The sequence below is a fragment of the Triturus cristatus genome, chromosome 7 (genome assembly GCF_964204655.1).
Source record: "Triturus cristatus chromosome 7, aTriCri1.1, whole genome shotgun sequence".
NCBI classification, from domain to species: Eukaryota; Metazoa; Chordata; class Amphibia; order Caudata; family Salamandridae; genus Triturus; species Triturus cristatus.
In genome coordinates this window covers 175879133-175899783 of record NC_140590.1, presented here as the reverse complement: position 1 = coordinate 175899783, position 20651 = coordinate 175879133, and the positions used below count along the sequence as shown (strand labels likewise).

Below are 20651 nucleotides of genomic sequence, written 5' to 3'. Positions count from 1 at the left end.
ATTGGAGTAGTGGGGCGATCCGGGGACAAAGTGAACAACAGCGGCGGGCAAGGCTGGGCGACTCGCGTACCCCGCGCTTTCACTTTCGCTTTTGCGCCCTCCTTGCCCTCAAGCGAGGTAGGGCTGCGGAGCGGGGTGCGGTGGTGTGGCCTTGTCCAGGTGCCCGGCTGGCCCGCCGGCTGTGGATCGTCCTGCGGTCCGGTGGTCGCCCCCCCCCCCGCCCCGGAACCCGTGAACTGGTTTATCGGCCCGTTCGAGGAGACTGGCACGACGGTGGGAGAGCAAGCATGTCCACCAAACAAGATGGCGACCGGGCGAAGGTGAAGACGACCCGCCGTGGCCCGGCGCACCAATCCAACAGTATGGACCGCTACACTCTCCAGAAGGGATCTCCGGAGACATCGCGCACATCCCCGGCGGGCCCGACGGAGGCATCTGCTCAGCCGGTGGATCTGACCCTCCGGGACGTCATGGGCGCCATCGCAGAGATGAAGGCCTCGGTGGACCAGCGCTTCGACACCCTAGCGCAAAAAATAGACTCGGTCCTTGTGGATGTGAGCCTCGTGAGGGCTGACTTGTCCAAAACGAACGACCGGGTCGATTCCCTGGCCCACACTACAACGAGCCTCACGACGGATGTGGTGGCCCTCCAGAAGGAGGTGCGCCGGCTCGGCCAGGCGAGCGCCCTGATGGACCGGCGACTGGAGGATTCCGAGGGTCGGGCCCGGAGGAATAATGTTCGTATTGTGGGGGTGCCGGAGGGACGAGAGGCGGAGGCGGCAGATCTCTTTGTGGAAGAATTGATCCTTACCCATCTCCAGCCCCGGGGGCTGAGTAAGCTTTTTGCGGTGGAACGTGCTCACCGGGTCCCTGGGGGCAGACCTAAGGCCGGTGCCCCGCCACGGCCTCTCATTGCCCGGATTTTTAACTTTCGGGACAGAGACGCTATCCTGCAGACCTCCAGGCAACAGGGACCGGTCAAGCTTGATAACATGGATGTGCATTTCTACCCAGACTTTACTCCGGCGGTCCAAAAGCAGAGACTGAGTTTTCTCGGTGTTAAACGTCGCTTACGGGACCTGAACCTTAAGTACTCAATGCTTTTTCCAGCTAAGCTGAGGGTGGAGGTGGATGGTCGCACGCACTTCTTTGACCGGCCCGAGGCGGCTGGGGACTGGTTGGACACTCTGCCTGGAGATCGGGGCCGAGGGGGTGGGGGGGGTGCGGTCAGCGGGGAGGGCCCGCCGGATCAGAATTGAGGGGTGAATAATAGGCCTGGCTCTGGACAACATTCCTTTACCATTTATTGATCGTATATGTTCCCCTCCTATGGAGGTCGTTCGGGGTCTGTTGGGGGCTTCCCTCCTCCTCTGGGGGACTAGTTAGTTTTCATCTATGGGGCGACAGGCACACTGCACTTTGGGGGGGCTGTCTGGGCTCATGCAGGGGTGCAGGGAGGGGGGAGTTCTGTTGGGATGGGGGGGTGGGGGGGGTGTGTTGTTTGTTTGCACCGCAAGGCAAACCCGCTACTGTATGGTTGCTCTCAAGATGCTCTGTGGGGGACGACTAATTGTTTCTACGTACGATGGGGGGTAGGGATTTGACTGTGTTGTCATGGAATGTTAACGGCCTGGGGGATAGGATTAAGCGTGGTGTGGTCCTGCAGTACTTGAAACGTATTTCACCAGATGTTGTCTTCCTGCAGGAGACACACCTTATAGGTAACTCCTTTCATGCTATGAATCGGCGGGGCTATCGTTTGGTGGCCCATTCGGGCTTCACTTCGGGCTCGCGGGGGGTGGGTATCATGATTAAGAACTCGCTCCCGTTGGAGATTGATGAGGTGCGCCATGATGAGAGGGGACGCTACACTGTCCTGGTGGGTAGAATGGAGGGTAGAGTGTTTATTTTTATATCAGTGTACGTCCCGCCTGGGTTACAAGCTACTACATTTGCGGACCTGGGGCGCCTCCTCCTGGACCTTCCGGGTGGCCTGCTGGTGGTTGGGGGGGACTTTAATGCGGTAGCTTCTGGGTCTATGGATCGTCATCCCCCTAGGGACCTCCCCCGGGCACAGGCGTGGCTGTCCGGCCTTTTAGACACACTGGGCCTGGTGGATTGCTGGCGACTAAAGCATCCCGCACAGCTGCAATACACCTTCCGCTCGGGTGCCCATGGTAGCCTCTCGCGGCTTGATTACATCCTTGTCCCGGCGGCCTATGCTGGGAGGGTGGGGGAGGTGTGCCATCTGGCGCGGGGTATTTCAGATCACTCCCCATTGCTGTTACATTTCGATGTCTTCCCGAGGGGGGAGGGCAGGGTGGCTCCAATCAATGCATGGTATTTGCGCGACCCCACCATTCGTGCCGACTTGATCAAATCCTTACAGCGATATTTTGACGAGAATGTGGGGTCTGTCCCTTCGGCCATCTCCCTGTGGGAGGCTTTTAAGGTAGTTCTCAGAGGGGAGGCCCTCTCCTTTATCTCCCATGCCCGGAGGCGCGAGCGGGAGGAGGTGACCCGGGTGGAGGCCGAGATTGCGGAACTGGAGGGTGACCTGGGGAGCGGGGTAACGGATGCCAAGCTGCATGTTCTACACCTCAAGCAGGCGGCCTATGGGGCCCTCGTCACGGAGGCGGCCAGGGGCCTCAGTAGAGAGCAGCAGGGGCGATTGTATGATGTGGGTGATAAGGCTGGCAAATTGATTGCGTGGTTGGATAAGAGGGAGAGAGCGAGTCGTGTGGTTCCTTTGATTGAGAGGATGGATGGTGCGTGTGTCACCGAGCCGGAAGCCATTGTCTCCTGCTTCGCGGATTACTTCCGCGAGGTGTACTCCCCGGTTTCCCCCTGCTCGGAGGAAGATTCCCACGCCCTGCTTCGGGACATCGCGCTGCCCTCCCTTACGGTGGAGGACAGGGATCTGCTGGACGCTCCTCCCACCTCGGACGAAATTGCCCTGGCTATTCGCTCGGTTGCATCCGGCAAGGCCATGGGCCCCAATGGTATCCCCATCGAGCTTTACAAGCTACGCCCGGATGTACTAGCGCCCCACCTGCGCGCGATGTTCCTGGCGGCCCACTCGCAGGGTTCCCTCCCGCCGGACCAGCGTCTGGCCACAATCGTGGTGATCCACAAGGAGGGGAGACCCCGTGAGCGGGTCACATCCTATAGGCCGATCTCGCTCTTGAACGCGGGGCCCAAAATCCTCGCCAAGGTGTTGGCCAACCGGTTGGTCGGCGTGGTGGGCGATTTGGTCCACCAAGACCAATCTGGCTTTATACCCCACCGCAACACGGCTCTTAATCTGCGACGCTTGCACGGGGTGCTCGCGCGTGTCCCGTTTGTGCGGGAGCCGGCCATCTTGGCGTCCTTAGACGCCACCATGGCGTTTGACACGCTTGAATGGCCTTACATCTGGGCGATGCTGGCGAAATTTGGATTTGGACCGGGATTCATTAGCTGGGTCAAATTGTTGTATTCGGGCCCATTGGCGCAGGTGGTGGTGAATGGGCGAGTCTCGGCCCCATTCGCGCTGGGGCGGGGCACGCGTCAGGGTTGCCCCTTGTCGCCGCTCCTGTTTGCACTGGCCTTGGAGCCCTTGGCGGAGTGGCTACGGTGGCACCCTTCTATCCGTGGTCTCCGCTGGACCCCCGAGCATGAGGACCGCGTGTCCCTCTACGCCGATGATATCCTTTTGTATCTCGCCTCCCCGCGTAAATCGCTGATTGTCCTGGTTGATGTTTTGCGCTCCTTCGGTCGTAACTCAGGCCTCGTCATCAACTGGGCGAAATCCTGCGTATATGTGCTTTCCGGGGAGGCTCCGGCCCTACCACGGGACTGCCCGATCCAGATTGCTTCCCAGGGGTTCCGGTACCTGGGTATATATATTACTCTAGACCCGGAGGCCCGCTATGAGCGGAACTTGCTACCCCCCCTCCAGCGCTTGAAGGAGGACGTTGCGTGTTGGCGGCGTCTTCCGCTTTCGCCGCTTGGCCGAGCGGCCTTGTTTAAGATGATGTCCTTGCCGCGCTTTCTGTACGCCCTCCAGAACACTATGGACTTGGTTCCGGCGCGCTACTTCCGTGAGGTGGAGAGCCTCCAGCGGCGCCTGTTCTGGGACGGGAGGCCGCGCATTGCTCTGGCTAAATTGACGCTCCCGTGGTACGATGGGGGGGTCGCCCTCCCGGACATTAAACGGTATTACTGGGCCTCCCAACTAGCTGCAATTAATCATGGCCTTTACGGGCCCGCCTTGAACCCGGCATTTGAAATGGACAAGATGCTCCTGCCCGGTGGCGATTACAATCCAGCGCTCTACTCTGGCGCGCCCGACTCCCGTCTGACGGGATCGACGCGTGTCATGGTGCGTGTCTGGCACGCGGCTAATGCAGCTATGGGGTGGAAGGACCGTTTGACCCGGGCGTCACCGCTATATGCGTCTGAGAGGTTGGGCTCCCTGTGGACATCGAAGGGCTTTGAGAAGTGGGACACGATCGGAATCAGCACGGTGGGAGATCTCTGGACGAGGGGGGGATTCAAAACTTTTGAGACGCTGCAGACGGAGTTTCAGCTGCAAGGCAGTGAGTACTTTCGGTACCTACAAGTCCGCCACGCGCTGGGCTCCGTCTTTCCGGATGTCGCGTCCATCCCGGAGTCTTCCCCCCTGGAGGACAGAGTGCTGGATGGCCATGTTCCAGACAGCACAATCTCCCTTATATATAAAAAACTGATCAACGACAGATCGTGCCTGCTGACTAGTCTCCGCGAGGCCTGGGTTGCCGACGGGCTGGAACTGGACGACGAGGATTGGATTTCCGCGGTGGCCTCTCCGAAGGAGGTGGCCATCCCGGCTCGCCTTCGCTTCGTCCAGCTTAAGATCCTTCACCGGGTTTACGTGACGGGGCCAAGGCTTCTACGTATGGGCTTTGCTGGTGACGGATTGTGTAAGCGTGGCTGTGGTGCTTTGGCAACTTTCATGCATATACTGTGGGAGTGCCCAAAGGTGGAGCGATTCTGGCGTGGTGTGCATGAGGTTCTGCGTGTGGTTACGCGTGTCGCGCTGTTGCCTGAAGCGAGGAGATGCCTGCTGAATGTGTGGGAACCAAATGACTATTCGGTCCCGCAGACGCGGTGGGTGACTCTGGGATACATGATAGCTAAGCGTGACATTGCTCAATTGTGGGGATCCCAGAGGCCCCCGGCGGTGTTGGCCTGGAAAGAACATATGGATTGGTGTATGTTTCATGAAAAGGTGGTGTATGTGGCGAGGGGTAAGCCTGGGGCGTGGGTGAAAATCTGGGGCCCCTGGAACGCCTACCGCGGGGGTATTTGTGAGCCGCCACTGCTACCGGCTGCCTCGCCAGCTCCGTCCCCCTAGCCGACCCCCCTCCCTCAGCCGTGGGCATGTGGTTCCCCAGTCCCTGATCTACTCCCATTCCCCTCTTCAGAGTTTTGCTGCTGGTTGGGATCCCCCACTTACGGAGCACGTGCCGTCACTTTGGATTGCGGGTTGCCTTGCGGGTGTGGTTTTTTGTGTTGTTCTGTTTTGATAAAAGGAAACCGTATTGTGGGCTTGGAGTTATGCGGCCTGCGCTATTGATGTCTCCTGCTTTACCAATCTGCACCGCCAAGAGACTCTTACTGTATGTATGTCATATGCTTTTGTCACTCTAGCGGCCGGCCGGGTGGTTGTAGGCCCATACCTGTAACTTTTTCAAAATGCAATAAACGGTTTCAAAAAAAAAAAAAAAAAAAAAAAACAATGTGTTATAGAAAGAGACCTAGCTGGGAAACGAGGTGTGATGCAACAAAACACTGGAAAGAGTGAAGTGGCTAGAGTGCAAGAATTGAAACTGAAACGTAGCTGGAGTCACAGAAAAAGGCAAGAAGAACATGAAGACGCAGAATACCAAGCATGAAGCCTGAAAAGAGCAGAAAACATTAATACCAAGTGGGTTGCGAACATATCTTAGAAACAACAGATTGTTAACAGAGAGGGGTTTAAGATGCGGCAGATCATAAGTGTGGACATCTTGGGTAGTGGAACTTACGGCAGAAGGAATCGTTTCTCCAGGGCCGGATGGTTATACCGGCAGCCTGGCATGCAGCCACATAACTTTGGATGCTGTGCCTCAGAACATTCTGGTTGCCATTGCCCACACACAGGTCATAAATACAGTTGCTGTAGTATACATCTGGGTTGATGGTGGCGTAGCAGGCGCTTAGAGGACCCCTGGCTAGCTTCAAGAAGCCGCAGTAATTATCCTGCTTGAAGATGTTCTTTTTTGCATGTGGACAGGCAGGGCAGGCATTGCCACAGCCTTCATTGCAGCTGACACCTGCAATGTTAACTCTCCATCCGGTGCCAAACTTGGTGCTATCTGAAGCCAGAGTCTTGGAGGGCAGCATGAACTCATCTTCTATGTTCCCGTTATAATTACCACACAAGCCTTCGAGTTGACCTTTGTAGTTGCCAGGGACAGTGACCCTAACTTGGTAAACCAGGTCATAGCTGACCACTAGGCCAAAGTCAGTTTCCACTATGCTTCGGATTCCATGCTGATAGACCCTAATATTTCCATCATTCAGTGTCAGAGGGAGGTTGCTATTTATTGCGTCAACCTAACAACAAAGAAACAGGCCACGTTATTATCTTTGATATTACTACATTTGAGATCAGTGTTTTGTTTCGTATCTTGACTAGCAGCCAGCAGAACTGCAAGACATCAAGAGCACTTACATCAGAAGCACTTTACTGCAAGATTTGAGGTACTTGGACTTTCACTTGCCATAGGAGTTTGTGTTCTATATGAGGTCAAACTATCCTCTAATAACCCAGATTGAACACCTATAATTTATGATTGAGAGTGTGACAACGGAAGGTAATGATCAGTATGAGGATTTTGATTGCAAGTAAATTGTTCATTTTCATGCACCAAATTTGCTGCCAATTTTTGGACCTCTTGGCAGGGAGAAGCTTTTAAGAAATCCGACATTGCATGTGCTCTGTCACTTCAAATTAGCAATCAGTTGTGAAACAATTATTTATATATTTTCCTTCTATTTAAGTTGATTGATGTAAATGTTTGCGGTCTGTGCAAATGGCTTACAGTCAAAACCCCATTACAGCATGCAGCGTGGCTCTATGCCACACACATACTGGGTTACAAACATGGAAAATTGGATTTGATGGAGCCATCTAACACTGCAAACAAAGCTTCGGGGTTAGAATGCATGCCAGCCTGATTTTACATGTTTAGGGTCAACTATATCATTAAATAAGTCAGTTGTAAGGGGACTTTGAAGTGCACGAGGCCGAGCTGCAGAATGATCATAATGACCTCATGAAGTGTATGTTTGCTTGCATATGTCGGCGGTAACAGGGACGTCAATGAGATTACACTACTTAGGTGTGTGTCAGCTGTCCATGGAAAAGGCTGTTCAGTTCTTAAGAAGCCATCTAAACAGCTAATTGTGTAGCACGAGCTGGGACCCATTATTGCGACATTTTATTAAAGGAAAATCTAACTCATTGGCAACCTTAGATTATAAGTACAAATGTTCGAAGCAGTTTTGGAAACATTGTTAAACTTTGCTCCTCAATAAACCTGCGTCAGAACCAGTTTGCCCCCTATAGCTTCCTGCAGTGACTTTTAATTAGGTTTTTCTCTAACCACCAAGAATAAGATGAGGCATGAAATTTCCCCACCATTATCACTGTGCCAGAGACAATAGGGCTCAATGCTGTAGTAAGGCCATCAGGAAGAATAGGGAGTGTGATTAAGAGGATTTATTGCCAGGCTGCTGAACCCTATACTTAGCAGATAGGCAGAGATGACGTTGTGAGGCCACCCAAAGACAGTGCTGGCTTTGTGTTATCTCACGCATGTTAATGAATGTCATTTCAACAAGGTCTCCCCAGAGACATACTTACTAACACCCTTCGCTAATGGTGAAGAGGAAGGCAACAGAAAAGTGGCCATAGTGGGTGTATGATATGGTGGCCACTCAGCAAACTTTCAGTGACTCTACAGGAACCTCCAAGGGGGTGACTCCTTTGAAGGCTGAGAGATCTTTACAGGGCCTGGGGAGAGCTAAATATATAGTGGGAGGTAGTCCGGTAGAGCCCCCTGACGGACAGCAGGGCCCCTTCTTTACTCAAAATCAGGCCCTAAGTTTTAAATTAAAGCTATTGACCAAGGCGAACCAATAGTCTTCACCCAACCCTTGCTCCCTCATGGTCAGCCTGAAAAGGTGCCCGAGACCTGGTCCCCTTTATCCATAGGATAACATTCACTTTTAATTCTCAGGTTTCCTATTGTTCCTTGTGGACACTTCACTGTTCCTGTACCTTAAGCAAATGTTGTCATTTTGATGTTGTTTTAATCATTATATTTTATACGTTATTACTAAATTGATTTAGTGTTTTGACCTGATTTGTTAGCTTTAATGCTTATTTTTTGTGCAGTGAAATACAACATATGCATTTTCTCAGAGGGAAGCCCGCTACCTGTGCCAAGCTACCAGAGTAACGCCAGGATTCTTACAGAAACATGCTTACCCTTGTAGGTGCAATACTGGGGATTTCTGCCAAAGTTCACATAAAAATGAGACCTCTATACACCAGATACCCATCAGGTCATGGTGTGTCTGCCTTGATGCACAAATTCAATCACTTGTGGCTTCGTCATCTAGCACAGTCTAGCTAATAGCAGAAGAACCCTCTTCCTGCTGGGTGTGTGTGTCCATAGTTGGTTTTTGTGACCACTGAGTTCATAGTTCTTATTAATAGTTTGCAGTTATGTTATTGTTTTTCTTTTCGAAAATCACCCTTAAGAAGAGTGGTTGTTCAATACTTATATATAGGAGCAAGTATTAATCACATTTGAAACCTTCAATGATTTAATGACTGACTGATTGAGTTAAGATTGTACGAGTACTGTGCAAAGGGTAAAGTGTGATAGGATCATAACCTTGGCTTACCCTGACGATGCCTCTCTTGTTCTGCATGAGCATGAGGTTGTATCCATAGACGTCAACCACAACCATCTTCGTCACTGCCACTCTGCCGTTCCCATACTTGTCATTCTCAATGCTGATTTCGAAGGGGAGCAAGTTGTTTTTGAGGGCAGTGGTTCTTGAGAGAGTGTATGTGCAGGTGCTTTGGAAGTCAAACATCAGACCATCAAATCCTCGATAATGAAGACCACCAGTTGCTGCGCACAGAGCAGAGCCAATGGGCTGACACTTCAGGATGCCATTGATTATCTTGCACTCCTCATTGGCATTGCAAGAGAATGCTTTACATTCCACACTTCCACCTGCCTTACAGGTGCACTGCTTGGAACACAGGCCTTCGGGGTCGAAGACCTCTCCAGACTTGAAGTAGATACCGTTGTATTCACATCCACACTGGGAGAGGGAAACACACTGGTCACCGCTGAGTACAAAACTATCATCACACACACAGCCTTCCTTGCAGTTTGCATTACATTCCACTCGGCGAGTGAAGCTAGAGCAGGTGGTGGGGCAGCCACTAGGACACACCTCGTAGTGGCTGTTCTCACCACAGACAGGACCTAAAATTAAGAGAGAGCAAAGAACCCATTAGCAAAGATTGGTACAAGAAACCATGGCTTCCTTACATCGTTGCCTTGTTGCATTTATGTGTGTGGATTTGCAGGCTGACTCAGAAGTGTGGATAGTTGAAAAAAGACAGCTGTTTCATTGAGTGTAAATTGCACAGTTCTGGGTAAGATACTAGTGATTCCAAAAAAGAATTCAAAAGAAAATAACATGCTCCACTCTAATCATCTTACATGAAAAAAAGAATGTGACATATTTTGTCTCCTGATGGTTACCATATCACAACATGACTCCAGGGGCTTCATTTCTACAAGGAAGTAACTTTGTCTTCTAAACATTCGCTTCTTTCATTTACTACAGTTTATATTTCTGTTTGAATTACTGTTTTTACTTTACTCACTCAGTGATTTTTCCAACACTTCCCCCTTTTTCAATCTTTACCTCGCAGTTATAGTATTTTGTCCTTCCTCTTTGCTGTCCCATTACCCTGCATTAACCTAATTTGTCCCCTGTTCTTTTTCTCCATGTTTTATCTCTCTTGTCCCAAATAATTTCTCATACACCTGAGCTCCTGTATCTCATCTTCAGCGTTTATAAGAGGCCCCTTAGAAACTTTATCTCTTGTCCTCTCCTGAGATAGCACCCTAAGGTAATGATTCAGAAACTTTTAGAAAAAAGTAACAGTTTAGATTAAGCTGTGACCACTGTCGTCCTCCATGTGGCAAGTACAAAGGAATATTTATTTTTAGCTGACACAGTGTAAACGTAACAGGCTACAATGTCTGGTCGTGTATTGCAGAAATCTGAAGTGCATAGAAGATGTCTTAAATTTATGAATTTCCCTCAATTCGAGAATTTTGGATTCTACTGTGGACCATTTTTTCTGAGGGAATGTCAATTTCTGTACACTCACTGCCATTTATTGGAACACACCGTCTATTTTGAAAGGCTATCCTAACAATCTTTCTATAAATTGTGAATATACTTACTGCAGAACTTGGCAGCCCTCCAAGCATACACTTTAATTCCAGCATCCTGGCAAGCAGCAGCATAGCTAGCGATGACCTGGCATATAATGTCCTGGCGCCCTTTGTAGAAGCAAGCGTCATACACACAGTCTTTGAAAGCACCCTCTGGATCAATGACAGCTTGGCAATCCCGGAATGGGCCAGTAGGATCCACCAGGACAAAGCACTCTTTTTTCTTCTCTCTCTGACCCTTCTCCACCGACGGCAGATCAGAACAGTGAGCCTTGTCAGCTTTGGAGCAGCCGGGGACATCCCTGACCTTCCAGCTCTTACCAAAGGCGGTTGCATCTGTTGTTAAGACGTTGTTCTTCATGGTCAGCTCCTTGCTTCTGTCTCCATCAAAGTCACCACAGAGACCGCACATGACACCCGCGTATGTGCTAGGGATTTTGACTAAAATGTAGGACTGCCAGTCGTAGGTGACGCGTAGACCAAAGCTAGTTTGCACGTAACATCGATAGCCTTGCCTATGAATTGAGAGCTTGCCGTTGTGGATTCTGTAGGGCAGGTGGATTAACAAACCATTCAGCTGTAAAGAGAAACCAGAATGTACATCGCTGTTAACATCTATTCAAAGTGCCAACAATATACCTAGAGTAGCTGAAAGGATATAGTAGTGCACAGAGACTTCCCCACCTGTTTTCACTTTGCAGTCTGAGTAGCAAAAGGCATTGTGGGATATTCACACCTCTAGAATCCAGCCCATTCTTCCTATCAGAGATGTTCTGTCATGATCTAGGGGCAAATCCTACTTGCACCTATTGCCAGGATAGAAACCTGCTTTCTTGTGTTCAGCAGCAACTCTCTGCTCCCTTCACACCTATATAGTCCTCATTTTTCTTCTGCGCCCTCTCTCATTTGTAATATTTGATAGACTGCTCCCCGGATTCCCAAAACATTTGAAAATGCATTAACAACAAGCATTGTTTTAACATTCTACCATAGTGGATAATAACCCACTCTTCCTGATGCTGTTGGAGGATACACATTATTCAGTAGTGACTGAAGTAGACCACACAACCATTAAACTGTTCCAGAAGTCAGTATGTACCATATAATAATGATTATCTAGATGAAACTGAGCTCACGTGTGATAAAGCACCTTTGACAGTGCTTTCAACAAATTTATCTGACCAGTCCTCAAACTTCCCAAATGCAAGTGGAAGTAAACTTCTCTCAACAGCTACTTTACGGCTAACTGCAAACTGGTGTGGAGGTTCTACTGCTGTTCTCGTTCTCCACCTGGCCTTCTCCTTGCTATAATAATTTTTCAAACCATCCCCTTCCTAGACATCTATAGGCTGAGTTTCATACTTCCATCCCCTTCTACTTCTCGAGAATTCCTCTGTCTTCTCTATTCTCAAGATATCTCTTGTGAGCTCAAATAAATTGTATGAGTCATACCTATGTAAAATCTGCCTCTTGTGTCTCTAAAGTCTGGCGACTATCTTGACGGCCTTAAGGAACCTGCACTTTCATCTTTCAATACCTCATACTACCAAAGGCCCTTCCATTCTTTTTTATGTTGTTACTTTAGGAACTACCACTTTCCTTTGTGTTCTTTGGAGTCTTTAGTTCCTAGGACGGCTTCTAATTTCGTTTTTTTGGTCTGCGCTTTGTCTTGTTACATTGAAGTTTTATGGAGTGATACTATGTCTGATGCTTCTCCTATTTGTATCAGAGTCAGATCGGAGAGTCTAGTACAACTTAGGTGATGATCACAACCTGTCGGATCTGATGCACAAAGGCAGACTGCAAAAATAATATATCTGCTCCAATAGGTTTTCTCCTATATTTTAAGTACATTTCAGATTTTTGGGGATTGAGTTATAGATGTCAATGAATGTTCTTACTTTGCAACATTGACTGTCTTGAATTTTACACTAGATCAAAACATCTGCAAGATGAGAAAATCAGCATTCGCCAATGTATGTATTATTTTTTTTGTGTAGAGAAAGTATTTTCACTTTGAAGACACCACTTCCACTTCATCCTCTAAGAATAATATTCTACAACCACCCATTTCTTTTCATGCAATGGCACTTACTCCAGTCTTTCTCTGAGCATTTTTACATGTATTTGCAGGGTAAGAAATTACCTTCTAAATGTTTATGTATACTTGCAAACCTTCGGATTGGTTGGCATTGGGTGCATTTTTTAGGTCTATCCGCCGCACTGCACCTTTTCATGTCCTTACTCCTTGATTGTTGATGGCAGATAGTCCATCGTACTGGTGGATTTTCTAGAATCATAATTGCAGTTTATGATCATCAATTTCCACAAATCCTGATATTGTGACTGCGGATATAGCACTTAGTCTCAAATTGATTTTTTACGCACTTAAGCACAGTGTAATGTGAAATGTTTCCACTGCTTTTTAGAATTTTCAGTCGTTATCAATTCAAATTTAACATAAGCTACACAATGGAATTGAAAGATTTTCCGATCAGACTTTAATGTCTGTCAAGTTCTATGATTCACATTTTATTTATCAAGTCTCAAATAGCTAGACAGCTTTGGAAGTGCTTATACATACCCAAATTAATAATTGCTTCACGGGGTGGTTCTGAATCTGATACTACTTACTTTTCAGTATCTCGTGAAAGTAGCACCACATTTCATCCTTCATGGGTATTTGATTACTCATAGAATGCTTGTTGATAAATGTCATGGACAGTGATATTTGTCAATATCCTATATAGTAAAACTACCAGAATGTATACATACATACCAGAATTTTTTGGGGGTACTTATTGCTGATGATGATATCAAAATCATACACTTTGACTTGCACAAGGGATGTGTAAGATACTTCTTTCCTTCCCCGATTATCATTCTGGACAAAAACTTGAAAATCCACCAAATCATCGCTCTTCTTGCACAGTCCTGCAAACTGGTAGACACAAGTACCCATAAAGTTGTATCTCATGCCATCAAAGGTGGTATAGTGTGGGTCACCAGAGGCTAAGCAGGTGCCATAGCTTAAAGGATAGCAGTCTTGGATGCCTTTGACCACATCACATTTTTCAGTTGATTTGCAGGTGATCTCTTTGCTTTCAACGTTGTTGGTCTGTGGATTGCATGCCCACTGTTTCGTACACTTTACATTGCCCCAGAACTTCTGACCTGGGGCGTACTGTCGCCCTTCAAAGACACAGCCGCAGGTGCTCTTTGCAATGCACTTGCCCTCTTTGAGGACAAAGCCTGGATTACACTGACATGACTCCACACAAGCCTCAGAGCATTTCTCAGGAAGTGCACCATCGTTGCAAGTTGCAGGGCAGGCACTGCCACATGTCATAAATTGACTGTTCGGTGGGCACTGGACAGCTACAGGAAGAAATGGCATGTTAATGTTACTTGGCTAACTGTCAAATAGTGCTTTGATCTTTTTTTCGTTGCTCTTGAGTGAATTACTCGTGAAAGATTGCAAAGTGATTGCTTACTAGCAAATGTACTCCCTAAATCTGTGTAGCAGCTAACATAATCAGAACCGCATGTTGTGTTTCAATGGGGATACCCGAAAGGCTACCAGACCCGGGTCAGAATTGCAGTACAATAGAAGAGTGGTCACAGTAGCAACAATTTATAAAAACTAAAATTAAGCAGCATTCACAATACTGATTTAAGTTAGACGGCAAAGAATGCAATTTATTTTGAATATGAATTGAGAAAATAATTATAATATTTTTTAACAGGTGCTCAAGTGTGGGGAAAGGAGAAGATGGAGTGTTTGTGGTCAAAGTGAAACCTTGAGGGTGGTGGACAAGGAAAGGGTAGTGTGACATATATCCATCAAATTCACAATGTGAGACTGATCCGGCCTAACATAGGTCAATTGTTCTAATTGTATCACATAGCTTAACATGAACACTGTTAATGAATTACAGTTGTCGAGGCTTGTGAGCTAGTTGTAGTCAACGTTTCGACCCCTAAGCGATGAACAAGGTTATTCCAGCCTTAGGGTAGTGTCTTCATCAGGACTGTATGGATAAACTAGCTCACCAGCCTCGACAACTGTAATTCATTAATAGTGTTCATGTCATGCTATGTGATACATTTGGAACAATTGACCCATGTTAGGCCGGATCAGTCTCACTTTTTGAATTTGATGGATATATGTCACACTACCTTTTCCTTGTCCACCACCCTCATGGTTTCACTTTGACCACAAACACTCCATCTTCTCCTTTCCCCACTCTTGAGCACCTGGTCACAAATATTAGAATTATTTTCTCGATGAAAGAACAATTGCGTTGCCACAATTGAATTGCATATTCATATCCAAAATATATTGCATTCTTTGCAGTCAAACTTAAATCGGTATTGTGAATGCTGCTTAAGTTTTTGTTTTTAAAAATTGTTGCTACTGTGACCACTCTTCTATTGAACTATAATCAGAACCACAGCACATGTGTATATCACTTTGACATTATCAGTGCCTCAACTGTCCTCTGGGTTATTACAACATAGAAAATCATATGAATATTAATATGCATTGCCCCTAAAGTCTATAAAAAGGCTGCTAACTGAGAAACTACTTTGTGTTAACAGTAAATGCTGTCTAAATAACTTAATCCCTTCCCAATCAGACGTGGCCTAACACAGGCGACGTTGGTTTACACACCACTGCCAAATGATAATGATTTTGAGGCTTTGCCTTTGTGGTTTTTAATAAAAGATGTCAAAGAAATTCCTAATGACATTTGCTATGGGTGTATTGGTTAGCGGAATATCTTATTTCCTGATTCTGTTCTAAACGATAGAGCCCTTAAATCCATCAAAATCTTTGCAAAATAAGTGATGGATAGGATCGAATAATGACCCATTTATTTACATTGTGTATGTCCAGTAGTATCACAGATTTAAAAAACCCATTAGTGTCTTCTGTGTTCATAGCACCACATTTTTGTTTTAAGGAAGACCCCAAAATGTACCTATTTGGCCATCTGAAGAAAATGCCCGCTTAATAATCATAAAGGTTCATCATCACCCACCTGTTTTTAGAGTCATTTAAAATTTCAAGATTGATCAGAATTGAAAAGCTTCATGAGGCTCACAGGTTTGACCTAGCCCACGACATTACAGCTCTCAGACTTCCTCTGTCTCCCTAGTGATCATGTCAAGCTTCACAAAACAAATAGCTCTGAGATAGAGGATGGAAGCTACTGTTCATACATTCTTCAGTTTCTCATTATGATCTATGAAACATTGGGGGATAATCACAATTACATTAGTCTTAGACTGCACTAAATATCTTTAGGACACCGCACTCCTTACTTCACGGAGTATTGGATGCTTTTCTGCCTCACGTTTAAGCCTCTATCTAATGCAGTTATGCTCAATAACCTTTGACAGAATGAGGGTTTAGAATTTATCAGATGTGATAAGTAGCACATATTCTGCGTTGCTTCACGGTTACAGTGAATAACATGCAGATTATTATATTTGCATGACAGGTAAATGAAGGTCTGTACTCACGGCATCCAGCTATGCTTCTCCATTCATAGACCTTGATGTTCTTTCTCTGGCAGGTATCAGTGTATGTTTTTAGAGCTTGGCATAACATTAGCTTGAATCCATTGTTAATACACATATCATAGACACAGTTGTCCATGTAAATTTTGGGGTCAATTACTGCATGGCACTCTCTGAAAGGTCCAGTCACCAACTTGGTTATCAGTCCACAAAGAGCCTGGTCTTCATACTTTTTCACCAGGTCTGCGCTGCAGGTCTTGCATACACCATTGCAATTGTGCCGGCAGAAACGGTCACCATCTTCTACCTTCCAGCTTGTCCCAAAGTCAATTGGATTCGGAGCCAGTAATCCTGAGGGCATCTTGAAGTCATCATTGGGGTTTCCATTGTAGTTGCCACACAGGCCACATATATTTTCAAAGAAGCTGCTTGAGATTTTGACCTTTAGAAAGTAGTTCCAGTCATAGTACACTTTGAGAGTGAAAACAGTTCGAATGAGGATGAGTCCTCCGGATTGATAAAGCCGTAGTTTACCATCGTTCAGGATAACAGGAAGACTTAACTTCTCATTGTTAACCTACAAAAGCAAGTACTGGTTATCAACACGATAGGCATTGGCAAAATAGCCTTAATAAAAAGGTCAGATTATCTATACCAAACCTATTATTATTATACTACAGACCTCGCAGCATGGGTGTATGCCTCACCATTAGGTCAGCATCGTTGCCCACACATCAACTTCATCACACTCAACCGTCATCAACATCACTGGTTAAAATTCCCACCCGCAATTTCAGCAGTACTACAATTGATCATACTCATCAACTAACCTCATTAATCTCCATCATTACAATTGACTGCCTTCTCAACCTATTATCTTGACCTGCTGTCAACAGATTCTAAAATAATAATCATCTAAACATAACCACCACACGTGTCAAACACTAAAGGCAAATATTTACATTACTGTAACACTGGTGATAGAACTGGATGCCTTTACTTATCCTCTCACATTATGTCAGAGGATGAGGACTCTTCAGCAATTACATTTCCTATCTGTTAGACCGGATACTCTTCAGGAAGTGTTTCCCTAAACCTTTTGCTTTTTCCTTCTGGGTTTTGCTGATTCTCTTGTTGTGGCCTTAGGGCTCTGGACACTTTCCAACTGTAAATACAATGTGAAAGTGTGCGCACCCTTTCTACAGATTTTAGGAAAGGGTGCTTACCTAATGTTTTAAAACATGTGTCCAGACTGCCATGGCAGGTCTGTGTGTGCACAATTGTGCCTATACTCAGGCTGGCCTTTCTAAATAACTAGTCATCCTTCTGGCGACCTTTCACTGCCACTAGAGCACCTCTAGGGGAAGACTTTAGGCGTGAAGCAAATGGAAGTTGGAAGGCAAGGCATGTACCTATGTGTGTACCCTGCCCACGTAGTAAGGAATACCCATGTGTGTTTTCACTGACTATAACAGTTGCTCTTCCCATAGCTTAAAATTAGAAAATATTCGAAATGACTTCGGACTGAAACAGTGGATTGCAGTGGAGAAGCCTTATAACTTTTTCTATCATTAGATTCACAATGACAACCCCTTTCCTGTGGTAAAGGTGGTTTTGTCATTGCTAGCTTAGAAATGCTATTTCTAGAAAGTGGGCATTTCTCTGCTCTGGAACTCTTTGTGTGCTTTTTAGTTTGACTCCATCCCACACAGAAGGCTGGGGGAGCACATCTGGGCATTCCCTAGCAACAGCTATAAAACAGTGGGCATTCAATTGGATCGACAGACCTCTGCCATTTGAGGGCCTGACTGGATAGAATGGAGGAAGAGGTTTTGACATTGGCCATATGGGAGCCAGATCCTGGCCCCACTAAAGATTAAGATATGCATTCCGAAGCCTCATGGCAGACAGGACTGAAATTTAGGAGACACAACTGTTGTTCAAAGGGAGACCCTCTGAATCACCCCTAACTTCAAAGGCACGCTACAGTATCACTACTGGTGCTATACATCAGAAGAGGAGAGACACACATGTGGGAACATGGGACCGAAGAACCTTGAACTGCGTGGTGCACACTGCCAGACGAATCTGTTGTGCACAAGGAGGATTACTGCCATTGAGAGGGGCTGTGAGTCCTTCCTGAATAGTGGTTGGCCTAGGCGGACTATCTGCTGCTGTGTGGCACCTTGTGCTCTCCAAGGGCTTTTTAGCTTGCCCCCTGTTGTCTTGTGGGGGTCTCAGGGACATCAAAGACCACCAACAAAGGACCGACTCCATCTACTTGTGACACCCAGAGAGCGGTGCCCTCTTAGTGCTCACACCATCTGCTGGATCTCAACTGGTGGCGTGGTATGAGGAGGGAACTAAGAATTGTGCCTTGGACACCAGATTGCCTTGTATAGAGGCCTAAGAGCTCTTGCCCACATCTAAGGCATGTGGTCCCTGCTTCATGGGGACCTTAACATGCATAAGAGCCTTGTTGGTTGTGAGCGGATTCACTGGTTGTGATATATAGTGTGGCCCGCTTTATCGATCGTGCTGCATCTCTCTCATGCAGCATGCCGACTGCATGTTCATTGCGTGCGGTGTCCAATTCTTGTGTTGTCAACCCTCGGAGGTAGAGACATGCCAGTAGTAGTGCCTCATTCTGCCTTGTGTGGTACTGCTGATCTTGCGCCTGTGTATGTGGCGGAATCACCTCGTACGACTAGTATCAATGCACACCAGGCATTGTGCCTCATTTCCAGGGAGATACAGAATCTGCAACTCTTCATTGAATGTTACTGGTATTATCTGGTGCAACCCTTATCACCGCATACCGGACTCTGTGCCTCATTTCCACAGTGGTATGGAATTTGCAACTCTTCATTTTGTGTGACCGGAACTATCTGGTGTGACTCGGAGTGACACACACCAGGCATTGTGCCTCCTTCCAAGGAAGGTACTACGTTTGCAACTCGTCATTGAGTGAGACATTGTGCCCATATTGCCTAAGTGCTACTCTGTACGACATGTGCCCGACAAGGGTGCCTCTTTCTTCCAAGAGGCCCCCTGCTATATTTTTCATTCATCAATTGTTCCCTTTTGAGCCCTCAGTGCGGCAAATCAACTGCCCTTTCACCACTCAGGGTCCCAATAACATTGTGCAGTCAGGTATTATTGCCCGGATCGTGCCTTGATATTGAGAGTGAATGACGGGGTTGAAGGAATGTGTCGGAGAACGATCGGAAGCTGGTCAAGATACTGGATGACCACCCCACGCAGTGCTTCGCCTGGTGCTGGAAGGTCCTTGTGGAACTTGAGAGTGAACTTCCCGTGTGGTAGCCAAACCCTCATTTTACGGCTGCCTCCCAATTAGTCCTGCTAACCTACCCCCACGTTCTTTCCTGGGACTTGAGGATACATGAATCTGTGCAATTCGATTGACTGGCTGCAATTAAAAGTGTTTGTTGCGGTAGCTTTTACGGATACTATGCAGTGGAGTCTGCATATCAGGGCACAAGTAGGAGGGATGAAGCAGCATCCTCTAACTCAAGAGAGGATGTAGTCTTGACTAAAATAATCTGCCATTTCTGCAGTTACCAGCCCCATCGGAATTATGAGACCTGTGGAAACGCCACAGATCTCTTAAATTTCACCTAGCGATTTTAGAAGCTGAAAGCAGCTAAAATCTGCGGGAGAACATTTGGCCCAAAACTAGTAATACTATGGACTTGGGCCTGCAATTACAGATTTTCCCATTATTTTGTCATTTCTTAGTGGACTCTGAGGGATCAATGCTTAATGGGCATGTTTTCCTCACCCTCAAAGTTGCAAGTACCCCTAGTACCGATAACTTCAAGGATTGAGGAAATTCAGACTATTTACTGGGCCACTCATAACGAGGGTCAAAGACTGTTATCACTTTCAAGAACAATATCATCTCAAATTACTTTTAATTCCTTTGCCAGTTTCTCAGCCATTAAGTATTATGTAACCCATCATCATCTCAAGATAAACACTCTCAAAATGGAGATTTTTCTTCCCTATTTATTACTCCATTGCTGTTCAAGCTAGGTTTAATGCAGTTAAAGTGCTACACTACAGCCCCTCCATTGTTGTCTTTAACTTGAATATAAATGTGATTGTCTAAGTGCATTGAATCTTTGACCAAAAGAGAAAAATACAAACTTAGTTTCCTTTGAAGATAAATGTTTCATCCCATAACAAGATTTCAAATTAGGGACCCAATTCCTGTTATTATTTGTGTTGTCCTGATAGAAATTCCAATGTTAACACTATCTCCTCAAAACGCATCCTTCATCCAACTACCGGGATGGCAAATACCTTGCCCATAAACTGGTCATGTCAAGCAGGAAACTCTACCTGAGGAGGTCAGACCGCCTAAGATATCAGACCCCCTTCTTCTTGTAGTTCTTTTCTTTTGGAGGAAAGAAAACTCCAGAGCTATCCTTTTCAAGAAGTGCACCTAAGGGTGGAAACTCACTAGTTATTGAGAAAATTCCATCATGTGAAACCTTCAAAAGGAGATGAAATATGTTTTGGTGCACTGTTTATTAC

The 20651-nt window shown here is 46.7% G+C and overlaps 1 protein-coding gene across 1 annotated transcript in view; it reads right to left on the bottom strand.

The window, feature by feature from the left end:
• Window positions 1–5832: 5832 nt before the first annotated feature.
• Window positions 5833–20651, bottom strand: part of LOC146809159 (IgGFc-binding protein-like) — a 135332-nt gene continuing 120513 nt past the window's right edge. Inside the window, exons 7-12 of the mRNA XM_085614836.1 lie at window positions 16095–16668; window positions 13345–13943; window positions 10575–11142; window positions 8983–9578; window positions 6051–6621; window positions 5833–5921 (exon numbers count right to left, since the gene is read on the bottom strand). Coding sequence (XP_085470962.1) covers window positions 5833–5921; window positions 6051–6621; window positions 8983–9578; window positions 10575–11142; window positions 13345–13943; window positions 16095–16668 — 2997 coding nt within the window. The remainder of the gene's footprint in view (window positions 5922–6050; window positions 6622–8982; window positions 9579–10574; window positions 11143–13344; window positions 13944–16094; window positions 16669–20651) is intronic.